Source organism: Triticum aestivum, chromosome 1B, assembly GCF_018294505.1.
Source record: "Triticum aestivum cultivar Chinese Spring chromosome 1B, IWGSC CS RefSeq v2.1, whole genome shotgun sequence".
Taxonomy (NCBI): Eukaryota; Viridiplantae; Streptophyta; class Magnoliopsida; order Poales; family Poaceae; genus Triticum; species Triticum aestivum.
Window position 1 is genome coordinate 105,400,847 of NC_057795.1, and position 24,593 is coordinate 105,425,439.

General features: G+C 42.2%; 1 protein-coding gene across 1 annotated transcript; it reads left to right on the forward strand.

The window, feature by feature from the left end:
- Nucleotides 1-15,596: 15,596 nt before the first annotated feature.
- On the forward strand, nt 15,597-18,390 carry LOC123087599 (uncharacterized). The gene is made up of 4 exons (XM_044509642.1): nt 15,597-16,347; nt 17,070-17,184; nt 17,895-18,090; nt 18,224-18,390. Exons 1-4 carry the CDS (start codon nt 15,965-15,967, stop codon nt 18,379-18,381), a joined length of 852 nt encoding a protein of 283 aa, XP_044365577.1. The 5' UTR covers nt 15,597-15,964; the 3' UTR covers nt 18,382-18,390.
- Nucleotides 18,391-24,593: the final 6,203 nt, after the last annotated feature.

Here is a 24,593-nt window from a genome sequence, read left to right on the forward strand (position 1 = left end):
GAATACTAATCCTTCTTGATCATCGAGGTCATCATGTTAATTCTTTTTCCAACCGGCGTGCTTCTCTTCAAGTGGATCTGATCATTTCAACATTCGCAAGATCAATTCTAAGTTTTTTCTCAACGGTATCCATTCCATCTGCCCCAAGTTGCCTTTGTTTTCCCGCCCTTCCACCCTTTTTCTTCAAGGACTCAGGTTTCTTAATCATGTATCCCTTTTATTTGTGAGAAGTCTCTTCATTCTTTTCTTTCAATGTTCTTATCCGATGATTTCCCATGAAGATGCTCAACAGCTTCAAGTTCATCATTCTTCATTCTCGTATTCTTTTCCGGTGGATTTAACTCAAGCTTTCAGTGTTGATCATATTCCTTTCCTTGTTGCAAATGCTTTATCTTGCCGATGCACCTCTTAATCATTCACTTCTGGCTATTCATTTGTTGTGGAGTGCTCAAGATATCTTAGAAGAACCATGTTTCCATTCTTAATCTGTTCGAGTTACTTCAAGGTTTTTTTCTCTCATTCAAGCTATTTAATTCTACCGGTGCAAACTCTATTTCAAGCAATCCTTCAACGATGTTTCTTTTAGTGGGCCCTAACCCACAGGTCTTTTCCCAGGATCTTACCTGACTCTTCTAATTACCAGGAGCCATTCACAAATTCATTTCCAAGTTTGATGTAAGAATGAATCTCATCAGTCAGCTGTTTTCCAAGATCGATCTCAAAATTATTATTATTTTCATTGTTGGCTCAACCTCTTTGTTTTTCATTCTCCCGGAGTATCTCAACAATTCATGGTGGTCTTTCTCATCATCATTCTCAACACAGAAGACCGAAGAAGAGTTCCTCTTAAATCCTTACCCGTTCTTCCAAAGATGCGTAGTTCAAGCTTGATGCCATCCTCTCATAATTGTTTTCGATTGTGAGAATTCTTTTCAACCATCCGACGCATTTTAGGAGTTGCTTCCTTTCTCGATCATCCGAAGGCCATCATTTTTGAATATTACTCATTCTCAGCGTGTAGCTATCATTCTCCAAATCTTACTGGTGCATCGTTCAAATATCCTCTAATCAGTTCATGATCTCTTCGTTCTCATGTATCTAAACCCCCCTCAAGTATCTTCATTCGTTTCCCAATTCATCCTGGTGAATTGTGCCTTTGCTACTTTCATTTTCAATTCTTACGGTGGTTTGTTCAAGATTCCTCTTCCTATGTTCTCATATTAATTTATTCGTTGTTTCAATCCTACCATTGGTTCGTTGAAGACCTTCTCAAGTTTACACTATATCTCTCTTAATCCTTTCTACGAAAATAAGTAGTATGCCAAATCCAATGTTTGTCATCAATTTAAACTGGTGAAGGATACGCATAACATAATTCTTATTATTGTTTCATCCAAGTGATCTAGTTTCTTCTTTCCAGAGTTGTTCATCATGTCACATTTCTCGGTTCGAGATGCTTCATCTTTTCTTTTCCGGAGTTCCAAGTTTTCCGCATTATCTCGTCGTGAAGCTCCATCTAAATCATCACAAGGCGTCACCCTGTGTTTTCAACTTCTCTTTCTTTTTATCATCCTTCTATTATCAGAGTTCTTCATGGAGGCTCTACATGGTGGTTCGTTAAGGATTCTTTTCATTCTTCAATTGTTCTTCAAGATTTCTCTTGAAGTTATGATCCGCCAAGCTATACTCAAAAATTAAGCATGGTGCCAAACACATGTTTTTTTTGTGAGGAGTTCAAGTATCCTTCTTGCATTCCGAAGTGCAGTTCTTTCTATCTTATCTTTTGAGGTGGTGTTATGTCATTCGTGATAATTTCCCTTCATGTTTCATGATTCCCATGTTGTCAAGAATGAGGTATTTTAAATCCATATCTCTTCGTTGGAGTTATCTTGTGTCATATTTCACCTAAAGCCTTCCCTAAGGAATGTTGCTATTGTGGTGCTTATCAATGATCCAAGTTTTCTCCTATCCTCTCGGCAAAAGCAGTTTTCATCTCTTCATTGATCTCAAGCAAGCAATTGTTTCCATTAGTGGCCGGTTGTCACCTCATAATTTTGAGATGTTTTCCATAAGCCCACAACAAGCTTATCCTTTCGTTGTTGATAATCCAACAACTCCATTCTAGCATTTCCTGTAAGTGTGCTCTTTCAAGATCAAGTTTTCCTCCGTTCATTCCATTCAATTTTTTCATTTCTTCCGGAGGCATTGTGATGTTGTGCTCTTCACCCATCACGTCGTTTTGTCAAGTTCATGTTATTTTCTTGCTTATCCATTTAACCGGAGTGTTGTGTTCTCATTCAAGTTCTTTCATCTTATCAAGTTTTGCCTCTCTTTTCAACTGGACTATTGTCTGAAATCCTTCTTACCCCTTGTGCCATTCCTTCAATAGTTCCGGATGCAGTGTGTTGTTGATTTCATCAAATATCATCCCATCTTCTCAAGTTCATGTTCAATTCCTTCCATTTACAGTCGGAGTGCTGCCAAAATTATATCATTCTTATTCATTCTTATCTCATTTCAACCAGAGTGGATTCAATTCCTTCTTGTTCATTGTGCTCGTCATTCACAGCTTTGCAACCTCCAATGTTAACATGGTGTTCCTTGTTTCTCTTTTCTACTGGAATGCTCTCAATTTCGTTCAACTCTATTGTGTTATTCTTTCAAGTTTTCAACCTCTCAAGGTTCATCGGTTTCACTCGTTTGTCAAAGAAGCAACTTTCCCTCTTCTCTTCCTCTTTTGTTTCTCTCCGGTGCCATCCTAGATCTCGGGACGAGATCTCTTGTAAGTGGAGGAGTGTTGTGATGCCCCAAGACCGATGATCCAGAAGACTTCCATATTTTTGTGACCTCCGTGTGTTTTTATTTGTACTTGCTCTATTTATTTTTGCATTTGCATCATGTCATTATGCCATCATATCATTAATTTTGTAACTCTTTTAAATAAATTGTATGGATTTTTTGATCCATTTAAATCGAGGGAAGGATGACTTCTCTTTATAACAATTACCCTCCCAATATTATTAGGGAGCTATGATAAATATTCCATTCTTTAGGAATAAACCATAACACACTTACAGTTTAAGTTCCATGCATTTTCTATCTCAATTCCTTGCCTCAAACTTTGCCAACAATTATTTCTCCATTTATTGTGGCTCCTCCAAAATTCTCAACATTTTTGGGCCTTCCAAACCTCCACCTCCTATTCACACATTTGAATTAAATTCAAATGTTTTTGAATCTAAACCTTGCATCCATGCCCACTCCTATTTTCTTGGATTAAACTCATTTTTTTGAGTCTGAGAAAATTAACCCCGTGCCAATCCTTTCCCTAACCCTCTCTTTCTTTTTCTTCTCTCTATTTCTTTTCTGCTAAAGAATGTGTGTGTGATAGAGAAGAGAGCCCAGCCAGCCCAGCTAGGCCCAACCATCTCCACAGCCCATCTAATCCCTATAACCCTAGCCCGATCGAATCCCCCTCTCGCTCCCCTGCCCGATCCCTCCAGTGCCGCCAGGAGCCCGATCCCCATCTCCCTCCACTCGATGCTTTTTCTCCCTCTCGATCTCCCACGCGCGCCGCCACCCACCGGAGCGCCACCCTGTGCGCGACCCCACCGCCTTGCTACCTCGTCCCCGCCTCCTCGTCTACCTGACGTCGCTGCCGGATCTCGCCAGCCATCGGCCTCAAGCTCGTCCAACGGCCTCTACTTCCTCACAACCCCCCACCATCCCGACCATCCTCGCACTGCCTGACGCCAAGCGCCACCGCCGCCGGACGCCCCGCGGCGTTTACTTGTTGCCAGCGCACTGCATCCTCTGCTTCATCCAGGACAAGGCGCCCTGCTCGCCCACACCTCGCCTCTGCACCTTCCTATTGGCCCGGCTTCTCCTCGCCCTGCGCGCCCGACACCGCCCCGTCTCCTCGCGCCGGCCCCGCCGCCAAGTCCCACTGCCGGAGATCGCCTTTGTCCCGACTCCGGCTGGACCAGGCCCCTGCTTGTCGTGCCCCGCTGGATCCTCCCTCCCGCGAACCGGATCCGTTGTCACCGCTCATCCATGGTGCCATGGCTTGTGCCTCCTTTGGCCAACCCGTTGCTGCTGTGCCCCGTTGTGCGTGCTCTCCGCTGCCTAGCTCTGTTGACGTCAAGACCGCAAGAGACCTCTCTGCCTCCTATACACTGTTGGTCAATATTTGATGCACGCCAAGTACCACGACTACAGCCGATGCCCCGAGGACACCGAGTACGACTACACACGACGATGTGTCAAGTTACTCTATGACCCTGTGTATGACTACGTGGATTCACTAAGTACCCCTTCGGATACACCAAGTTCGACTACATGGATACGACAAGTTCCTCTCCGGACATGTACGACTACTGTTGCCAAGATCGTGAGTACCTCTACTATCGCCGTGAACGACTACTTCCACGATGTCCGTGAACCACTACTTCCACTACTGTCGCAAGAACAACTACTTCCACTATGGCCCGTGTACCACTACTTCCCTCGACGAACTCGTTCCATCCCGAATGCACGCTTCAAAGGTATAATCCCGAAACAATCACCCGTGGACCGAATGCATGTGTTGTATGAGATGCTCGTGTTTGCACCGTGATCGAATTGTCGCTTGCGATGCCCCTTTTTTGCCATGCCACCGACACGTGGGAACCCGGCATCCGGGATCACCCCACCTTCTTTTGCATGTTTCGTACGTCCACACTTTCTTTTGCACCGACATCTCGACAAGTTGTTGGATAATTGAAATGTTGTTGTGGCACCATTACCGCTGTCGTTGCTGCGGCACCCCTTTCATTCCGCCATGGTGACCAAATGCTTCATAACATGCTCATGTCAACATTTTCATAAAATTTCATAAAACTTGCATATGTCATCCGCATCATGATAACAACAATTAAAATGTTTAAAATTGTTGTTTGCGTTAAATTGCTAAATAACATGTGGGGATTTACCGGAATTGTTGTTTGTTGTTCCGGCCTCATTTAAACTTGCCTAGATGTGTAGTTTACTTATGCCTCACCTTTTGCCATGTTTGACAACATTTAATATTGTTGAGTAGCTTAAATGAGAGCGAACTAAATAACTCGTTGCATATTGAGCTCCACTTAATTTGTAGTATTGTTTGTGCACTTTGCCATGCCATGCCTCATTAAACCGGACATGCATCATACTTGATTGTGCATCACGCCATGTTTATGTGATGTTTGTTTACCATGTTGTTTGCTTCTTTTCGGTTTGCTTCTCTTGTTAGCTTCAGTTTCGTTCTGGAGTTGTGAGGATTTGTTTGACTACGTCCGTTTGTCTTCTTCATGGACTCGTTCTTCTTCCTTGTGGGATTTTAGGCAATATGACCATTACCCTCGATATCACTTCTATCTTTGCTTGCTAGTTGCTTCGTTCTATCGCTATGCTGCGCTACCTATCATTTGTTTACCATGCCTTCCATATTGCCATGTCAGCCTCTAACCTTTTCACCCTTCCTAGCAAACCGTTGTTTGGCTATGTTACCGCTTTTCTCAGCCCCTCTTATAGCGTTGTTAGTTGCAGGTGAAGTTGAAGATTGCTCCATGTTGGAACATGTTTATGTTGGGATATCACAATATCTCTTATTTTAATTAATGCACCTATATACTTGGTAAAGGGTGGAAGTCTCGGCCTTATGCCTTGTGTTTTGTTCCACGCTTGCCGCCCTAGTTTCCGTCATACCGGTGTTATGTTCCTTGATTTTGCGTTCCTTACGCGGTTGGGTGATTTATAGGACCCCCTTGACAGTTCGCTTTGAATAAAACTCCTCCAGCAAGGCCCAACATTGGTTTTAACATTTACCACCTAAGCCTTTTTCCCTTGGGTTCTGCAGACTCAAGGGTCTTTATTTTAACCCCCAAGGCCAGTGCTCCTCTGAGTGTTGGTCCAAACTAGAGCCCTTTGCAGCGCCCCCTCAGGGAAACTTGAGGTCTGGTTTTAGTTGTACGGATTGCTCATCCGTTGTGCCTTGAGAACGAGATATGTGTAGCTCCTATCGGGATTTGTCGGCACAGTTGGGTGGTCTTGCTGGTCTTGTTTTACCATTGTCGAAATATCTTGTAAACCGGGATTCCGAGACTGATCGGGTCTTCCTGGGAGAAGGAATATCCTTCGTTGATCGTGAGAGCTTGTGATGGGCTAAGTTGGGACACCCGTGCAGGGTATAAACTTTCGAGAGCCATGCCCGCGGTTATGTGGCAGATGGGAATTTGTTAATATCCGGTTGTAAAGAACTTGACACTTGACTTAATTAAAATGCATCAACCGCGTGTGTAGCCATGATGGTCTCTTTTCGGCGGAGTCCGGGAAGTGAACACGGTTTGGGTTATGTATGAACGTAAGTAGTTTTAGGATCACTTCTTGATCACTTCTAGCTTCTCGACCGTTCTGTTGCTTCTCTTCTCGCTCTTATTTGCATATGTTAGCCACCATATTTGCTTAGTGCTTGCTGCAACTCCACCCCATTACCACTTCCTACACATAAGCTTAAATAGTCTTGATCTCGCGGGTTTTGAGATTGCTGAGTCCTCGTGACTCATCAGATACTACCAAAACAGTTGCAGGTGCCGACGATACCAATGCAGGTGATGTAACCGAGCTCAGATGGGAGCTCAACGAAGATCTTGGTCATTTCTATGTTTCGTTTCATGTTGATCAGTAGTGGAGCCCAGTTGGGACGATCGGGGATCTAGCAGTTGGGTTATCGTCTTTTCTTTTGGCTTCGTCCGTAGTCGAACTATGTGTGTACTTGAATGATGTATGAATTACATGTTCATTGTGTGAAGTGGCGATTGTAAGCCAACTCTTTATCCCATTCTTGTTCATTACACAGGATTGTGTGAAGATGACCCTTCTTGCGACAAACCACAATGCGGTTATGCCTCTAAGTCGTGCTTCAACACGTGGGAGATATAGCCGCATCGTGGGTGTTATAATAATCGTCCTGACATCGCCATTCCTTACAACCTGGTCTATAGCGTTGAAACTTGTGATGTTATTCCATTGCCTGCGCCTGCTTTGTTTGATTCTGCTGCCAGGGGCGGATACCGGATTATGCCTGCGAACATCATCGCCTACTGGAGCGCTCACACTGCTGTAGAGGCACATGAGGAGCCTCGGCAGTGGGACATGTGGATGCCCGCTCCTCGGCACCCCTACTACCCTCCAGGCTACTGATCGACTACCAAGTTAGGCCAAAAGACTAAGCTTGGGGGAGTACGTGTTCCCACCGACATTACATTCATGTCCACATATTTAAATAATCGGTGTTCACACTTTTTCATTGTATCATCCATGCTTAGATTTATTTCCCTGCTTTCTTCTTGTGTGTTTGAAAAACTTAAAAAAACAAAAAAAATAGCTATAGTAATTTACTTTCTTTGCATGCTTAGTAGTAGTATTAAAAAGAAAATATAAAAAGATTTCCTTGTTCTTCTTTTGCTTGTTGGGAGCTTTCCCGTGTAAATAGTTTTTCTCGTTTTTGCTTTTCCCTTTTATTTGCCCGTTCTAGAAAACCACAAACTCCAAAAATATTTCAGTGTGTTTCTCTGAACTTATTTTCTTTTTATTCGAGTCTTACCAAGGAGAAGACCACGATGAAAATGTTGAGTGGCTCTCATATGAATAATTGTTGAACTAATAAGAGCACATTTTACCTTGTCTTCTCCCGTTGAATAAAATGTGTGCAGATTCTAGCTTAGTCCATGACACTCTTGCACTATTATTATTTTCATATCATCTGGTCGTGCAAGTGAAAGACAATAATGACAACATCTGATAAACTGGTCATGGCAGGGAGAAACTGGTATGGACTCGACTTGTTCTGTTTTTGTAAATATTTTTAACCTAGTATCTATGATTTGGCCCATTATGATTAAACATGTTTGCAATGACAATTAGAAATTATAGTTTCTCATGCCATGCATAAGTAGCTGGGAGTTGATAATGATTTATCTTGGATATCAACATAGCATTAAAATGATTGTGATGTAGTATGATGATATGGTATCATTCTCTGAATGTTTGAGTGGCTTGACTTGGCACATGTTCATGCATGTAGTTGAATCAAAACCAACATAGCCTCTATGATATTTATGTTCATGGTGTTCATATCCTACTCATGCTAGTGTCCAATCTTACTTATGCATAATGCATGGTTATGATCGTTGTTGCTCCCTAGCTGGCCGCTTCTCAATCTTAATTGCTAGTCTTCGCCTGTACTAAGTGGGAACTCTACTTGTACATCAAAAACCTTGAACTCAAAGTTATTCCAGATGAGTCCACCATACCTATCTATATGCGGTATTACCCTGCCGTCCTAAGTAAATTTGCATGTGCCACCTCTAAAAACTTCTAAAAGTCATCCTTTTTGTGTGCCTGGATCGTTCATGGAACGACAGGAGGTGGTCGGTATCCTCCATGCTAAGAGGGTTATTCTCAGGTCGAGTGTTTATTCACTCGCCATCACATGAGAAAATGGGCGGTAATAGGGATGCCCAGTCCCAAACTGCAAACATGAAAAAGAGTTCATCTCTGAAAAATCAAACAAAAACTCCCAATGGAGTCAAAACCTTTACATTTCCGCTGGGGAACCGCCACTAGCGTGCTTAGCATGGGAGCTATTGATAACTGATGGTCGTGAAGTGAATAAGAAGGGTGCATATCCCAAAATATCATTTATCTCTATTTTAAAAATTGACCTCTGGCACCTCTGCAAATCACGGCTTCCCTCTGCGAAGGGACTATCTATTTACTTTTATGTTGTGTCACCACCTTCTAAAACAAGCGCCAGAAACTGAGTAGAGCACAACTGTCATGATTTATGCATTAGCTAATGTTGGGTGCATCATGAATGGATCTTTTCTACCATGAATTACAATGTTTAGTCATTGCTTGAACTTTGAAGGTGCTCTGCATTTATGTTTTGCGGTCTCAGAAAGGGCTAGCGAGATACCACTATTGTCATATTATATCATGGTTGTTTTGACAACATGTTGCTGTTTGAGATATTTTATTATTGCTCGCTAGCTGATTATGTCATTGATATGAGTCATTATAATCTTTAAATGTTATTGTTGACATGGTTAGTTATAATGTTGGCTGAAAACCTGTGTGTAGTTTAAGCTTATTTATGCAAACAAGAGCAAAAGAGTTCGGAAAAGTTTTTCTTTCTCACTTTCAGTTTATCAACTGAATTGCTTGAGGACAAGCAAAGATTTAAGCTTGGGGGAGTTGATACGTATCCAACGTATCGACTTTTTCTCACGCTTTTCCTCTTGTTTTGGACTCTAATTTGCATGATTTGAATGAAACTAACCCCGGACCGACGCTGCTTTCAGCAGAACTACCATGATGTTGTTTTGTGTATAAATAAAAGTTCTCGGAATGGAATGAAACTTTGCGAGGAATTTTTATGGAATAAAAGAGGATTTTTGGAGCCAAGACCCACCAGAGAGGGGCCCCTGGGTGGGCACAACCCACCAGGGTGCGCCCCCCTCTCCTGGCGCGCCCAGGTGGGTTGTACCCACCTGGTGGCCCCGTTGACGATCCCCCTAATACTATAAAATCACATTATTCCATAAAAAATTAGGGAGAAGGAATTATCGCGATCCACGAGACGGAGCCGCCGCCAAGCCCTGTTCTTCCTCGGGAGGGTAGATCTGGAGTCCGTTTGGGGCTCCAGAGAGGGGGATCTTCGTTCTTTGTCATCACCAACACATCTCCATCGCCAATTCCATGATGCTCCCCCACCGGGAGTGAGTAATTCCTTCGTAGGCTCGCTGGTCGGTGAGGAGTTGGATGAGATTCATCATGTAATCAAGTTAGTTTTGTTAGGGCCTGATCCCTAGTATCCACTATGTTCTTAGATTGATGTTGCTATGACTTTGCTATGCTTAATGCTTAATGCTTGTCACTTTGGGCCCTGGTGCCATGATTCCATATCTGAACCGTTTATGAATTCATCATTATATCCATGTTTTAGATCCGATCTTGCAAGTTATAGTCACCTACTACGGTTATGATCCGACAACCCCGGAGTGACAACAACTAGGCCCACTCTCGGTGATGACCGTAGTTTGATGAGTTCATGTATTCACTATGTGTTAATGATATGTTCCGGTTCTCTATTAAAAGGAGACCTTAATATCCCTTAGTTTTCGATATGGACCCCGCTGCCACGGGAGGGTAGGACAAAAGATGTCATGCAAGTTCTTTTAATAAAGCACGTATGACTATTTATGGAATACATGCCTACATTATATCGATGAACTGGAGCTAGCGCCGTATCGCCCTAGGTTATAACTGTCACATGATGAATATCATCCAACAAGTCACCGATCAAATGCCTACGAATTTATCTTATATATTGTTCTTGCTAAGTTACTACTGCTATTGTTACTGCTACAATATCACTGCTACCACTGTTACTGTTACCGTTACTACTGCTGCTGTCACTACTATCAAAACTATCAAAGTACTTTGCTACTGATCACTTTGCTGCAGATAATTAATCTCTAGGTGTGGTTGAATTGACAACTCAGCTGCTAATACCTTCAAATATTCTTTGGTTCCCCTTGTGTCGAATCTATAAATTTGGGTTAAATATTTACCCTCGAAAACTGTTGCAATCCTCTATACTTGTGGGTTATTACCGGTGAAGAGTTCTTCCATGGTCAGCTGCGCCACCAGCATCCAGGTCTCACCATCGATCACTGCCTTCAGCCCTTCACCATGTCGTGCATGTGGCTCCTATCGGACGACTATTGCGGCCCGATCAGCTTCACGTAGAGTAGGAGCTTCGCCTTGACGGCTGGTAGGGCTGGACGTACCCGCTCGTGGCTTATTCAATCTTACACGCTCGATCCTGGCCCGCTAGAGGAAATGGATGGTCCGATCTGCTAAAATCGGCCTGAAAATTTGACGGTTCGTACCTCGTCGGCGCGGCGAGCGACAGCCCCCGAGTGAACCTCGATGTCCTTAAGCTTCCCCTCTCCTCCTCATGCGCCATAGCCTCTCGCCGCCGCTGTCGTGCATGCACCGCCGACAATATCCAGTTCTCGACCTGGCGTTGGCAACGTTCTATAGCTGTGGGTTTTGTTGCGCACCAGTGACCATTTCAGCACAGCACACACGTAGGCCATCAACCGGGGAAAACGCTCGATCGGCCGTGAATTTTAGATCGTGGGAGAATCGCTCGGCTGTGATTTTTGCGTCCAACAAATAAGATCGTGGGAGAATCACGCACCATGATCCTACGCTATCGTTTTCTTCGTTGAAGCGTATGTTCAGCTCCACCTACCGCCATGTGATTCTATGAGAAAAGCGTATCTACCGTGCACGATGCAAGCATTGATTTAGTTGGAAATTTGGTTACATGCATATGCGTCTCCACTTCCTCTATCAATTGTGGCAGCTTTTCTCATAACGAGCTTTGTGCCAGAGAGTCTATGCCATGTTTCTACCCACCCTTGTTTTCTTTCATATTATTTTCAAGTTTGAGTTCATTTTATTTTTTGAACTGAGAGTTTATTTTATAAATGTTTTGAATATTTGTGTAAAAAATTATGCAACAAAGTGATGCACTCTAGAACTTGGAAAACCCTACTACAACTTCATAAGAATACATGTTAAATACAAACTCGTAATATTATTTTTGAAACAATTTACCAAGTGCTACCAAGATCCCTGACATTGAGACACAATAAATTCTTATGTAACATTTTGATACATTATGCTTGGGAAATGTCTACAATTTTATGTGGCTCTATTAAGTATCATCATGTTTTAAAATTCAAAAATTATTTTTTCTTGAAATATATTTAATATTGGTCTTATTAAATAGCTCTCATCACCAGGAACCCACATATGCAGAGATATAAAAATCATACTTTTGACTGAAAAGATATATACACATGAAAATCAAATGAAAAAGAATGGAATGGTTGACTGTAAAGAGAGAGAAGTGGAATCAGTTGTACTGTATATAAATACACAACAACAGTGTATGTGTCAGAAAGATGCATACAGGGGATATGATCCATTCTCGTGATTCTATCTCTCCCAATGCTCTCTCTGTAACAACCTGCCTAGTCGTCTGCGTCTTTATCACGTGTACATGATTAGTTAGGTCAGCTCAAGAGTTAGTAGGGTTAGTGGTCGCACCTGCATGTGTATATCCTGTATAATCGTACACCTCCATAACTGAATATGACCGCATTAACTTTTTGCATTTTTATTCAGTCGAACAGGAAACAGAAAGTACAAGAGAAACATGACTTCATCGGAAAATCATGACACGTTGCCTCGCCACAGCAACCGCGCGGGCTGCCTACCTCGCCGCTGCCCCTGCATGCTGACGCCGGTGTGGTCGGCCGGTCCAAATGGTGGCTCGATGAGGGAACGGACGCCTTGGCGGCGTCGCCGAGTTCTAGGGTGGTCACCCGGGGACCGATGGTGAAGACGGCTGGCAGGATGACGGGCAGCTTCTCGGAGCTCTACCAATACCCACGCCTTCTTCGCCAGCTTCAAGTCCTTGATGCCCCAGCCGGCCGGCCATGTACTCCGACGCGTATGTGACGATGAAGCTCGCCGTCGATCGTTTCACCCGCAGTACTATTAGGTTTTATCGACTTCCTACCTACGCAGGTGTGTTGATCGATCAGGGAAATTAAGAGAACCTATTAGTGTATATATATATATATATATATATATATATATATATATATATATATATATATATATATATATATACACACACACATATGATATGAAGACGTGTGGTAAAACTGACATGGATGGATACGATTGATGACGATGATAAATAGTGGTGAATGTTGGCTTAATTTAGGCATCAAGGGAAGGAATGCTTCCTAGTACTACATCTTTTCCTAATTAAACTGCTGATACTATATAGGTTAGAATCAATTATTTGTTTCCTAATTAATGTGATTGAGTGATTTTTCTTAAAATTGATCATTTGTTTCCTAATTAATGTGGTTGAGTGATTTAAGGTAAGATTAATATAACATGATCTTCTTTAGAGATTGATCGTGATTGATTCTTTCACGGAAAGACATTACTAAATAATTTGCGTCAGCATGGAAAGTTCTGATTCGTTCAGATTTTTTTCCATTGTGTGATAGGGTGACGTGAAACTAAACCGGTGGGGTGGGGGAGGGGATGAAAAAAATCAGCAAAATAAAACGGTTGAAAGTGGTGGGACACATATAAACCGTTGATACAATTCAACCAACTCAGACATTAGGAGTAGAGATATGGGGAGGCGCGCTACACAAAGGACAAAACATTGTCTTAGCCGTGTGTGGCGCCCCCGTCAACAATTACTCCCTCGGTCATATTTTCATAGTGCTTAGGCGAAACCCTGTGGAGATCACATCACCATCACCGCCACCACGCTGTCGTGCTACCGGAACTCATCTACTACCTTGCCGTCTTGCTGGATCAAGAAGGCGGAGGACGTCACCGAGCTGAACGTATGCTGAACGCAGAGGTGCCGTACGTTCGGTACTCGATTTGTTGAATCGCAAAGAAAGTTCGAATACATCAACCGCGTTGTCAAACGCTTCCGTTTACGGTCTATGAGGATACATAGACACACTCTCCCCTCTCGTTGCTATGCATCACCTTTGATAGATCTTGCGTGCGCGTAGAAATTTTTTTGTTTTCCATACAACATTTTCCAACAATTAGGGTATAGCAAGGTATGAACTTGTAGGCGTTGTGTGGCAGTGTGCAGAAATTCAAAAGGCATGTTCTTGGGTCTTCTTCGATGGTTTTACCATGTGTGACGGACCTGGCTTCCCTCGAAGCAATTGGGTGTCACAAGGCCCTTTCACTGGCTGTGGACTTGGCACTACAGAACACCATTATTGCTTCTGATCCTAAGGAGCTACTCTCTCCGTTCTGAATTACTTGTCGCTCAAGTGGACGTATCTAACACTATTTTAGTGTTAGATACATCCATTTGAGCGACAAGTAATTCGGAACGAAGGGAGTATTTAAGATATTTCATACTGTTTGGAAGGACGTTATGGAGCCATTGTAAGGGGGGGTTATCGCTACGTCAAGCTTTATGAACTGCAGCTTCATCTTCAAGGGTCGAGCCTCCGAGGCCCATAATATTGCCAAGTTTTCTCATTTTTTAGGGCGGGACATCATATTTGGTTGGGTCAGCTCCATGACCTTTTTTATCCCCATGTTGTTAAACCCCGATCAATAACACTTGGCAAGTCCTAAAAAAAGCAATTTCTTCCGTTGGTTTTCTCTTTTTATATCTATATTTTTAAATTTTAGAAATGCACTTTGAAATAATCTTATGTATTAAAATAAATCGTTCATGTATTTAAAAAATGTTGATGCCATTTTAAAATAGTGATCACACATTTTAAAATATATGTTTATATAATTAATAAATGTGTTCACTTATTTTAAAAAATGGGCAATTTTAAGAAGTGTTCACGTAGTTTACAAAAAATGTTTTCTTCATTAAAATGTCCATGCAATTATAAAAAAACATGTATTTTAACCAAAAAAAGGGAAAAGGAAAGCGGAAAACCTGAGAGGAAAATAAAACCAAGAACAGATCAAAAGGTAAAAAAAAATTAAAATAGTTTTTAAGACAAAAAGTAAGAAATGGAAGGAGGAGGAAAAAAGATGGTACAACATAGGAACCTGAACCTGAGCCAGTAACATGGGCATCAAACATAGGAGTACAACAGAAGAAAAAAAAAACAAATGATAACGCCCACATATGTGACATGTTTGCATATCGCCCACACGTCTTGATCTACGTTAATTCTGTTTTACTCAAATCCTAAAGAAATCTGTTAGAATCCGAGTGCCACGTGGGTATCATCGTGTTTGTGGGCGTTGGAGAGCTCGACCACATGCTCCGCAACACGCGGTTTGCCGGCTGCGCTGTGTGTGCTAATTAGGTTCTGCCCACACAACCATCAACTAGTCCACGCGCGTGTGGGCAAACTGCTTTCTGTCCACACGACACCCATACATTGTTGGATGGCAATTGCAGTTGCGCATTTGTAACAACGATGTAAACAGAATTCGTTGCTAGACGGCAACTGCAGTTGCACGTACTTGGCAACCAGATAAATACACATGAGAATTGTGATTAACCATACATGAGATTGGGAACTATGGTTGAACCACATATGGCAACTAGATAAACACACATGGCAAATATTGTTTGATCACATGTGGCAAGTAGTTAATCACACACGGTAATTATGGTTTAATTACACGTGGCAACTATCATAAATTAGACATGACAACTATAGTTAACCAAAATAGAAAAAGTTGACATGTTTCTACAACTATATTTACCATCTCGGATAACTACATCTGTCACCCTGGATGACAATTAAATCGTCATCCCACAGATGCCTAACGTAGTTGCGCTAGGATGCGTGAACATATTTATTTCGTGCCACACGTGTGAGGTGGGGATGAGTAGTACTTATTAAACGTGTGACACGAAATAGCTGCGCCCACACGTGTGGACAATTTTAATGTTCGTTTACACCCAACCCGTAAGGACTGCCTCCCGCTCACGCCATACATGATGTATGAACGGATGTCTAATTTACCACACATTTGAGCGTTATTCGGACCCAAAGAAAAAGGACACGAGAAATTCACGCAGCCGCATCGGCATCAACCTCCACCCCGCCGTCTCTGAATTCTCCAATTCCAGTGGAGGCGAACCAACCCTTGATCGGATCCCGACTCCGACTGCTGGCCGGAACAATGGTAACGCAGTCGGAGCCAGCACCAACCTGTCTTCCTCCACCGCCCTCAACCATGGATTTATTCTCCACCTCCTCCTGCGTCCGCCGGCGATTTTCTTGAACCCCTCGCCGGCTTGTCTGACGCTTCCAACGATGACATGGATAGTGCGGAAGATCGACCCTCCTTGGTTGCGGAGGAGAAGGACAAGCAGCCTGTTCCCTTTAGTGACGCTCCGTCTCCAGTGCGCGCCGTGCTCAACCGTCCGTGGCCATCCGCCGTCGTCATCCGGCCGGAGGATAATCCGTCCGGAAAGTACCGCACTCTGGTGGCTACCGCCAAGGACATTGGGGACCTGATCTCGCCGGAGGAGATAGCCGCGCTGGAGGACAAGGAGGGCGACGACGCAGGCACACGGTTCTATAAGGCAGCTGCTCGGGCCAACGTCGTTATGAGGAATTACATCCATGAACACGGCAGCCTTTACATGGATGAGAACGGCAAGTACATGATGGACAACTCCGACCAAGTTGAGGAAATACGGTAATATTTATTCGCCTCTCCCTGCCACTCGAGAAATTATTCATGCATACTTGTTTGTTTTTGGTCCATGTCAAACTTTATCCATCACTTATCTTCTGCTCAGTTTCCTCTTCGCTTTTATGATCATGATTTGTTAGAACTTCAATGGGTTGATATATAGTAGTATCCGGGAATTTTCCTTTCGGCAAAATTGATTCTTTACAAGCATTGGATTTGACTTACTGTAGATCTGCAAGTTGTAGTCTTCCCCTATCGACGGCTTTGACCAAATGCACACACTCTTTTGTTGCTTGACCTTGTACTAAGGAGCCATTGTCTTGCGATTGGCTCAAACTCCTCAATATGTTGAAGCTAATTCCTCCTGCTCTCCTGTACCGCTAATGCCAGTTAGAAGCTACAGACCGTGAGCGATATTTGAAGCTTCCTCACTAGTCAGTTAGTGCGACCTGGTTGAATTGTCAAAATTGTTCAGCTTAATATGAACTTACAGCGTTCCACAATGGTTGAGTGTTTGTGCAAAGGCTAAATAATAAGGTTGTTCACGAGCTGATTTTGCTTTTACTTTTCTATCTCTTTTGTTTGAACTTCATTCCCTTTTGTCACTGAAACTGTAAGCAAGGAAGTTAGGTCTTAATCCACTGGTGTATATTTTCACGTACTGTAAATCAGAAATTCCTTATTTGTCTTCTTAATGCTCTAATAATATGTTTCTATCATTGCAGTTGCAAGCATGTTACAGCAGAAGAAATGGAAGCAAAGATAATGAAGCAAGAGATGACTAAGGAGCAAACTTATTTATCAGAACTGGCTTTAGCGAGTTTCAACAAGAGGAGAAAGGTATAGCAGCCATTTTCCTATCTTCCATTTGTTATTTGGTTTCTGCTTATAAATTGTTTGCAAGTAGGTGTTCTGTTGCGTGCCGGTATGTAGTCTTAGAAGAATACCAGATTTTATTTCTTGACAGTGTAAATAGAAACCTAAGCTCGCATCCCTGAGGACTTGAACGTGGGTTTTGGATTTTCGGTTTGTACATCAACTCTCCCAACCAAGCGAGTCCTGAAAATATTAAATTAGGATCACTAGCTAGTACCATGAGCGGCACAAACTGCATGTTTCAAAATACTTTAAGTGTAATTTATGAGTGTTTCACTTAAACTTAGGGAACCTTTTGAAGATTACAAAAATTCCCTATTCCACTTCTAGCATTCTGTAGTGGCTACTGATAATAATTCTTGTTAATCCAGTTAGAAGAATTAGCAGCCAACTCCATTGCATAGTTTGTTACGAATTTCTAGCTGTACATAATAGGCATTTCGTTTTATTGTGTCCAGTTTTGGTTCTTCTAGTGGTGCTTCTTTGTACTGGATATTTTGTTCCCTTAGAGTTGCGTTTGATTATCTTATTAAGTTCCGCTTTCTGCTAGTTTGCAAGTGCAATCACCAATTACTTGCACCACATTACTGTGACAGTGCTTAATATATAGCTGCACATATATTTTCTAAATCTTCTTTTTATTTTCCTCTCCTCTTTCTGTGCCCAAATTGCAGGTGAAGTTTGAGTTGTGTGAGACATTGCTTTCTAGACTCTTTTACGAGAGCAGACGTATTTTTACGCACGTAAATTTCGTTGCCATGGGCAAGGATAAGAAAAAACTCTTTTTCGCCGAGATAGAGGACTGCGGACAGGGTCGTGAAGAGATCTTGAAAGTACGCTGTTGCGTTCCCCTGGATTCATTATGTGAAGGTAAGCCTGCCGAATCTTCAGAATATTGTTCCACATGAATGATTTATTGGTTATGTGTTTATTCCCTATTCACCAGTTTGTTGCTATATATTTTGGCACTGAACGGCGTCTTACTACTGTATTTGTTATGCAGGCAGTTATTATTACTACTGTGATGATCCTAGACGTGGCTGTAGGAAAGGGTTTGACTTCACACGATGCTACGGCTGCAGCGAGTTCCTGAAACATCCGGTTGATGGTTCGACCTACTCAGGAGGCCATGACCATCGGAGGAGGAATTATATAGTTTAGAACGTTGTTTCATTTATCAGCCGTGTAGCCTCTTGGAGGTCCATACCGGACCTTGTAGCAACGGGGAAAATATCGCCAGTCTGGTTTGCTGAGGTGTTCATTTTCAATTCGAATCGACATACAAAAGATGGATTGTGCGTTATTGATTAAGGTTACACTTTAGCCGCGTCACATGATACGGTGATTTCCCTGGTGCAGGGAGACCGTCGTCATCTCCCCGGCGCGGTTGGATCCTTTTGGTCTAGTTTCCGACAGAGAAGGCGGTGGTCCGTGCACAAGAAGCTGGATGGAGTTCTTCGAACAGATCTAGGTGAAAACCTGCTCTTGGTTAGATGCCAAAGCCGTCGGTGGTGGCGCTTTACGTCGTCGTTCCCTTCTTGAAGGAATCATCGAGAAGTTCTAGACTACTATCTGCTACCTCCGGGGAAACCCTAGATCGATAGATCAGAAGATGGCGGCGCGATTGTGTCGTTTCCCCCTTGAGGGCGTCTTTCTTAGAGGTGTACGCAGGCACGAGGGATCATTGGACGACGTCTTTGGTGGAGCGGTGCTTCATCATACACATTGATGGTGACAGATCTCGATGGCATGGCGCCCTGGAGATTAGGCATCTGATGTGCGATGATGGACTCGCGTAAGAGGGTGGCGCTGTCTGGCGTCGTGGTGGCGTCGATGGAAGATAGACCGGGCAAGATAGATGCAGCAGTACAACTCTGAAGATGGATTGGTGGCAGGTGGCGGCGGCGGCCTCTGAGTGTGCGCCGGACCGGTGGGTACCCCATACCCGACATGCGTCCTGGTTGGGGCCCCAGGTCTTAGATGTTAGGTTTGGCTGCAAGGTCTGTTTAGTATTAGGCCCAAACTATCAGCATCCCTTCATCAACTGGATAGGAGTAGCGACAGATGTGCCTAGACGGTGGCTTTAGTTTTAATGTTGTATTACTTTGTAAAGTCTTGTGTGAATAATTAATAAAGTGGCTGCATGCATCGTCTCAAATGCAGAGGCCAGTGGTCTTCTTCCTTTTCTAAAAAAAACACCCTAGCCGCGTCCTCGGGTATGAATTCTTGGAAGCTTACATTGTTCATAGACAATTTGAAGTGAATATTCTAAAATGCGCAAGATAAGCGTGAGTGCTATGGATGACCTTCTCATAGGGAGACCGAAGCGGATTCATAGTGGTATATTGGTATGGTGACTATGTGGACTCGTGTGCGCTCTCTCACCTCAAAAATAATACTGGCAGTCGTAGTACAAGTTAGCCAAGAGTTAAAGCTGGCTTGCTATCGTTAAACTCCACAACCCCATTGTTGATACTGATGCATAAGTAGTTAGTTCTGATGTAAGTCTTGTTGGGTACATTTGTACTCATGTTTCCTTATCTTATATTTTGCAGAGGAGACTTCAGTTTCACTAGTAGATTCACGTGGGCTCCGACAATTAGCTTGGAAATCTCAGTCAGAGGTCTAGTTCCTATGAAGGGTCTTGTAGATAGACATGCTTTATAGCCTTCTTTCTTTTCAGATGTCTGTACTCAGACATGTTTATGCTTCCACTTGTTACTTGTATGACTTGTATGTTGGGTCATGAGACCCATGTTTGTAATATCATGCTATGTATGCTTCCTCGGAGCTTCTTGAAGTGATCCTTTGAGTCGTAGAGTTATCTTGTGATTTCATGTTGTATCTACACATATCGAGCATATTGTGTGTATGTTACTGAAATGCTTTGGTATGCATGGGATTCGACACCTAATTGTTTATTCTTGGTAGCCTTTCTTATGGAAAAAAGCCTCCTAGTGCTTCCTTCCGGAACACATGGATTGACCGACATGTGTCCTTCTTTGCTTATGTGTCTGTCCCTACAGGGAAATGTCACGCGGTATTTACCGGAGTCCTGATGGCTTACTAGAGCCCGGTTACACCCGCTGTTGGCCCACACATGCATTGCTGGGTCACGTATGTCTGTCCTGTAGGTTTGTGCCACCTTGGTTTAAGTCATGTCGACCCGGGTTCTCTGTCATATGGATGCTAGCATCACAATTATATACGTGAGTCCAAAGATGCAAACGGTCCCGGCCAAAATAAAGATGGCAGCCGTGGGTTACTATGCGTGAGGCCGCAAAGTGATATGATGTGTCTTATGCTAGATCGATGTGACTTAGTATCGGCTTCTCGACATAGCATTTTAAAAATGGCTAACAGGTAAAATAACTTTATATTTTAAATTGTACACATTTTTCTAATCAAATTCTATATATAACGTGTTAAAATTTAATTTAGAATTTAAAAGATATGGATATTTTTGAAAATCACATGAAAGAAATATGAATTATGTGGGAAAATATGAAGCAGAACCTGGGTACCAGCACACCCTATATGCAAAAAAAATAGTAATTCAAAAAAGTCCAAAAAATCCCAAATCTTTTTTGGTATTAAACATGATCAAGTATTGTAATCGTATAAAAATGTATGTCAGAGAATGACTTTCGCTGCATCCTGGGTCGAAGATTCGGCAAAAAATGCTATATACAAGTACTATACACGCTATATTGTCGTCATAAACTTGTCTTTTTTACCGTGAAGTCAATATGAATCATTTCTTGTCCAAACCTTTTTATACGAGTACAATATCTGATCATGTTTGATTCCAAAAAAGATTTGGATTTTTTTGAACTTTTTTTTGAATTACTATTTTTTTTCCGTATATAGGGTGCGCGGGTACAAGAGAGCACCAAGTTCGCGTCCGAATTATGTGCTACTAATTTAGGTTGCACCCTAATTAACATTTTTTATGTTTTAATAACTGGTAAAATAACATCATTTTCAGATTCTACATAATTTTTAATCAAATTCAATACATAACATTTTCAAATTGGACTTAAGGTTTAGAAGATATATGAATATTTTTTATAAGCATTTGGATCTGCCCTTGTAACCCAAACTTAGGGAGTTTACGAAATATGCAGGAAAAAAAAATCCTGAACTCACTTAAACCTGAACGATGTGTTGATTCAAGAAACCACAGTTTTTTTTTTTGTAAAAGCGACAGACTCACTTAAAACTGGACCGTGGGTTGATTTTAAGAAACCACATGGAGTTTTTGTAAAAAAGCGAAAGACTAACTTAAATATGGACCACATGTTGAATTCAGGAAATAGCAGAGTTTCTTTTGTAGCCCATAATGCAGACGGGCAGAAGCAGTCCTTTCTTTATAAATAGGTACACTTGTGACACATTTTTATGTACACCCTCTGTTTCTAAATATTAACTTTGAAGAGGTCTTGTATTTAGAAACAGAGGTAATACTTTGGATTAATGCCCGATATATGCAAGCTCATGGTGCGTACTCTGATGTATTCACTAAGTGTGTACTTGTGTGAATTTGACATGGTTTCGTATGGTATTTACACCATATAATTAGTATGATATGTATCTCATGCCTTTTTGTCTCTCTAATATATATACATCCAAGTGTAATACGGTATTTGCGCCATACTAATAAGAAAAAGAAAATAAAAAGGAAAGTTGTAAAAAAAGAAAAAAGAAAAAACCTAGAAACCCGCTAAAAGAAACACAAACAAACCTAAGAAAAAAATAAAACCAACGTTGGAATACACATGAAAAAAAATATGCCTAGAAAATAGCTCCAGCTGGAATCTGAATTGGCCAGCCAATAAAGCCTTTTGTCTTGCAGTAGGGTGAGAAATAACTGGATTTTCTGAAATCAATAACTAAGAGGTACCCCTTGCAAAGTTCACTCCTCGCCGGAGAAGTGCTGACAAGTGATGTATTGCATATGCGTCAATTGTCGCGACCTGGGTATTTTTCCCTTCGTTGTAGATTCGTTTCTTCAAAATGGAATATGTCCCGAACTGTGCATCTAAATATCGACCTTTTTCATCTTTGGATTTCTCGTGTCGAGATCTTTGAAATTAGAAACCATGTTAATTGGTTTTGATGAACTCTTTTTCCAAGAAAAAACCAGGAAAAATCAGAAAAAAAAAACAAAAGTCGGAAGAAAAAAATGAACCCGGTACCACAGTTATGTTTTCACTTTTTTTTTGAAATATAGGTTGCGCTTTTCCCTTTTTTGAGGAAGCACATATGTGTTTTTCCATTTTCGGAAAGCACAAATGAAACTACTACATGGACGAAAATTGCGAGACAAACTTTGCACAACGAAGGATTGGACGGTGCTGGCCAGGTGTGCAGTACACACAGACGACTCGATGAGATGGGTTGTCCGAAAATCGTTTGGAGACTGTCGTGTGTACAACATCTCTCAAGCACAAATGTGGTTCTCGTGGAATCACAAACCGTGCTTCTCGTGGAAGCAAGGTCGTGTGCTTCTCGCGGAAGAGTAACAGTGGTTCTCGCAAAAGCACATGCCGTAACTTTCACACAAGTAAGGAGTCCAATTTTTTAGTAAATTTTCACCTCTTATTTTGTTCCCTAGTGCGGGACTCTTCAGATTTTACCAAGTTAGCGCACCTTTTATATTTGTTTTCGCAAGGTTGTCACTTGCGGAAGCATTTGAGAGTGTAAGGAAAGAACATCAAACTATGGTGTAAAATCACGCTAATTAACGTGATTTATTATTTGCTTAAAACAATAAAGCAAAGTGGAGAAGAAAGGGGCCTTGTGGAGGAGTCTAGAGCGCTCGACGGTGCATGGTATGAGCGTAGGCGCTCCTACCACTGGCCGTATCGTGCGTCGTCAATGCCGCCTGGTCAACTGCTTCACCCCTGCACAATACAATCAGAGTTTAGACGCCCACAACAACCAGAAACTCATCTATAACAAAGAACCCTAGCACCTAGAAGGATTCCGGAGGGGGAATTGGGTAAGGGACTCCACCGCCGCATCATAGCATCGAGGAGGCATCATCATCACCCATTAATGTCATCATCTCTTTGTAATATATTAGTCCATGGGGATCCATTTGTGTATTACTTTAAAACTTCATCCATGATTCCCATGACTTATTCCGTGATGCTTATGGTCTCGATGCACAAATAATCTCCCTAGTTATCGGAGACATGGAGGAATCCTAGTATGTTTAGGATTGAATGTTGATAGGATTTGACATCCTATTTATATATTTATGTTAATGATCTTCTCGATGGTTGGTGAAATCGACCATCCAGCATATGCCTCTTTTGGATGAAAGATCGTTACTATTGGCATGATAGTGGGTTGTGGAGGTCATTAATAATAGTGCTTACCTCCCTCCTTCGTGACTGTTGCAATAGGGGTAAGCGGAGACCACTTTAGTTGCGTCCATGGGGAAACCCTTAACTACAGTTTGGTAACCGGCGTGGGGATGAGCAGTAGTGGTGTATAGGATACAGGGATGCGGAATGTATGAACATATTTGTACTTAGCTCCGCCCACTTATAGAAACATATAAAGTGGCTTAGGAATCCAAACTTTGAATCATGCTTAGGCATGTGTCACATTAGATACATACTAGTGGGGAAGCTGGACTCCCTGAGAACGCTTAGCCCTACTATAGGAACGAAGTATGTCTAAGGGGGGGGGGGGTGAATGGGAGGTTTAAAATTTATTCCGGAGACTTCAAATCTCTCGAAACCAAACATCAAAATGAATATAAATAGTGTACAGTGAGCGAACAAGAACTAGCGAGTGAAAACTAAAGCATGCATCGAAAGGAATCACATGGCCGAAACTTAACATACAACATGAACCGAATGTAAATTGAGTATAGAGGTAACCAGTGATGCTCGATGGCGACAAGGGATTTGGCAGACCAGTTTGCCCTTCTGCAAAAGGACTAAGTCTGGTTGGAGGGGTTGTGAACACAGAAGATAAACTCTCTTCACCTTATTCTCCTCGACAACTGATTCATCAATTAGTGTCGATCACTCATCGTAGATGCTTGAGGTGATCTCCGAACCTTTACAAACTTCTTCTTTGTGAACCATAATTGTCACTGAAGAACTTGACACCTAACCTCTAGAGATTCGGCAGCTCTCAAGAGTAATAGGCAGATCATACTGGACTTAGATTTGAGTCATGCTAAACTACTATCTAATTTTTTGGCTGTAGGGTTTTTCTTTTGGTGTATTTTAAACTCGAATCACTGGGGAGAGAGGGTGATCACTTAATCTTCTCGGAATCTCACGGAGCAGCCTTCGGTGCACGTTGGATGGGGTGGGCTATTTATAGCTCCGGTCTTCCCAATGGGAAAA

Coding starts and splice junctions, on each gene's coding strand:
- LOC123087599 (XM_044509642.1), top strand. CDS start 15,965: ATGGATAGTGCGGAAGATCGACCCTCCTTGGTTGCGGAGGAGAAGGAC. Junction 16,348..17,069: donor GACCAAGTTGAGGAAATACG/GTAATATTTATT, acceptor CTATCATTGCAG/TTGCAAGCATGTTACAGCAG. Junction 17,185..17,894: donor GTTTCAACAAGAGGAGAAAG/GTATAGCAGCCA, acceptor CCCAAATTGCAG/GTGAAGTTTGAGTTGTGTGA.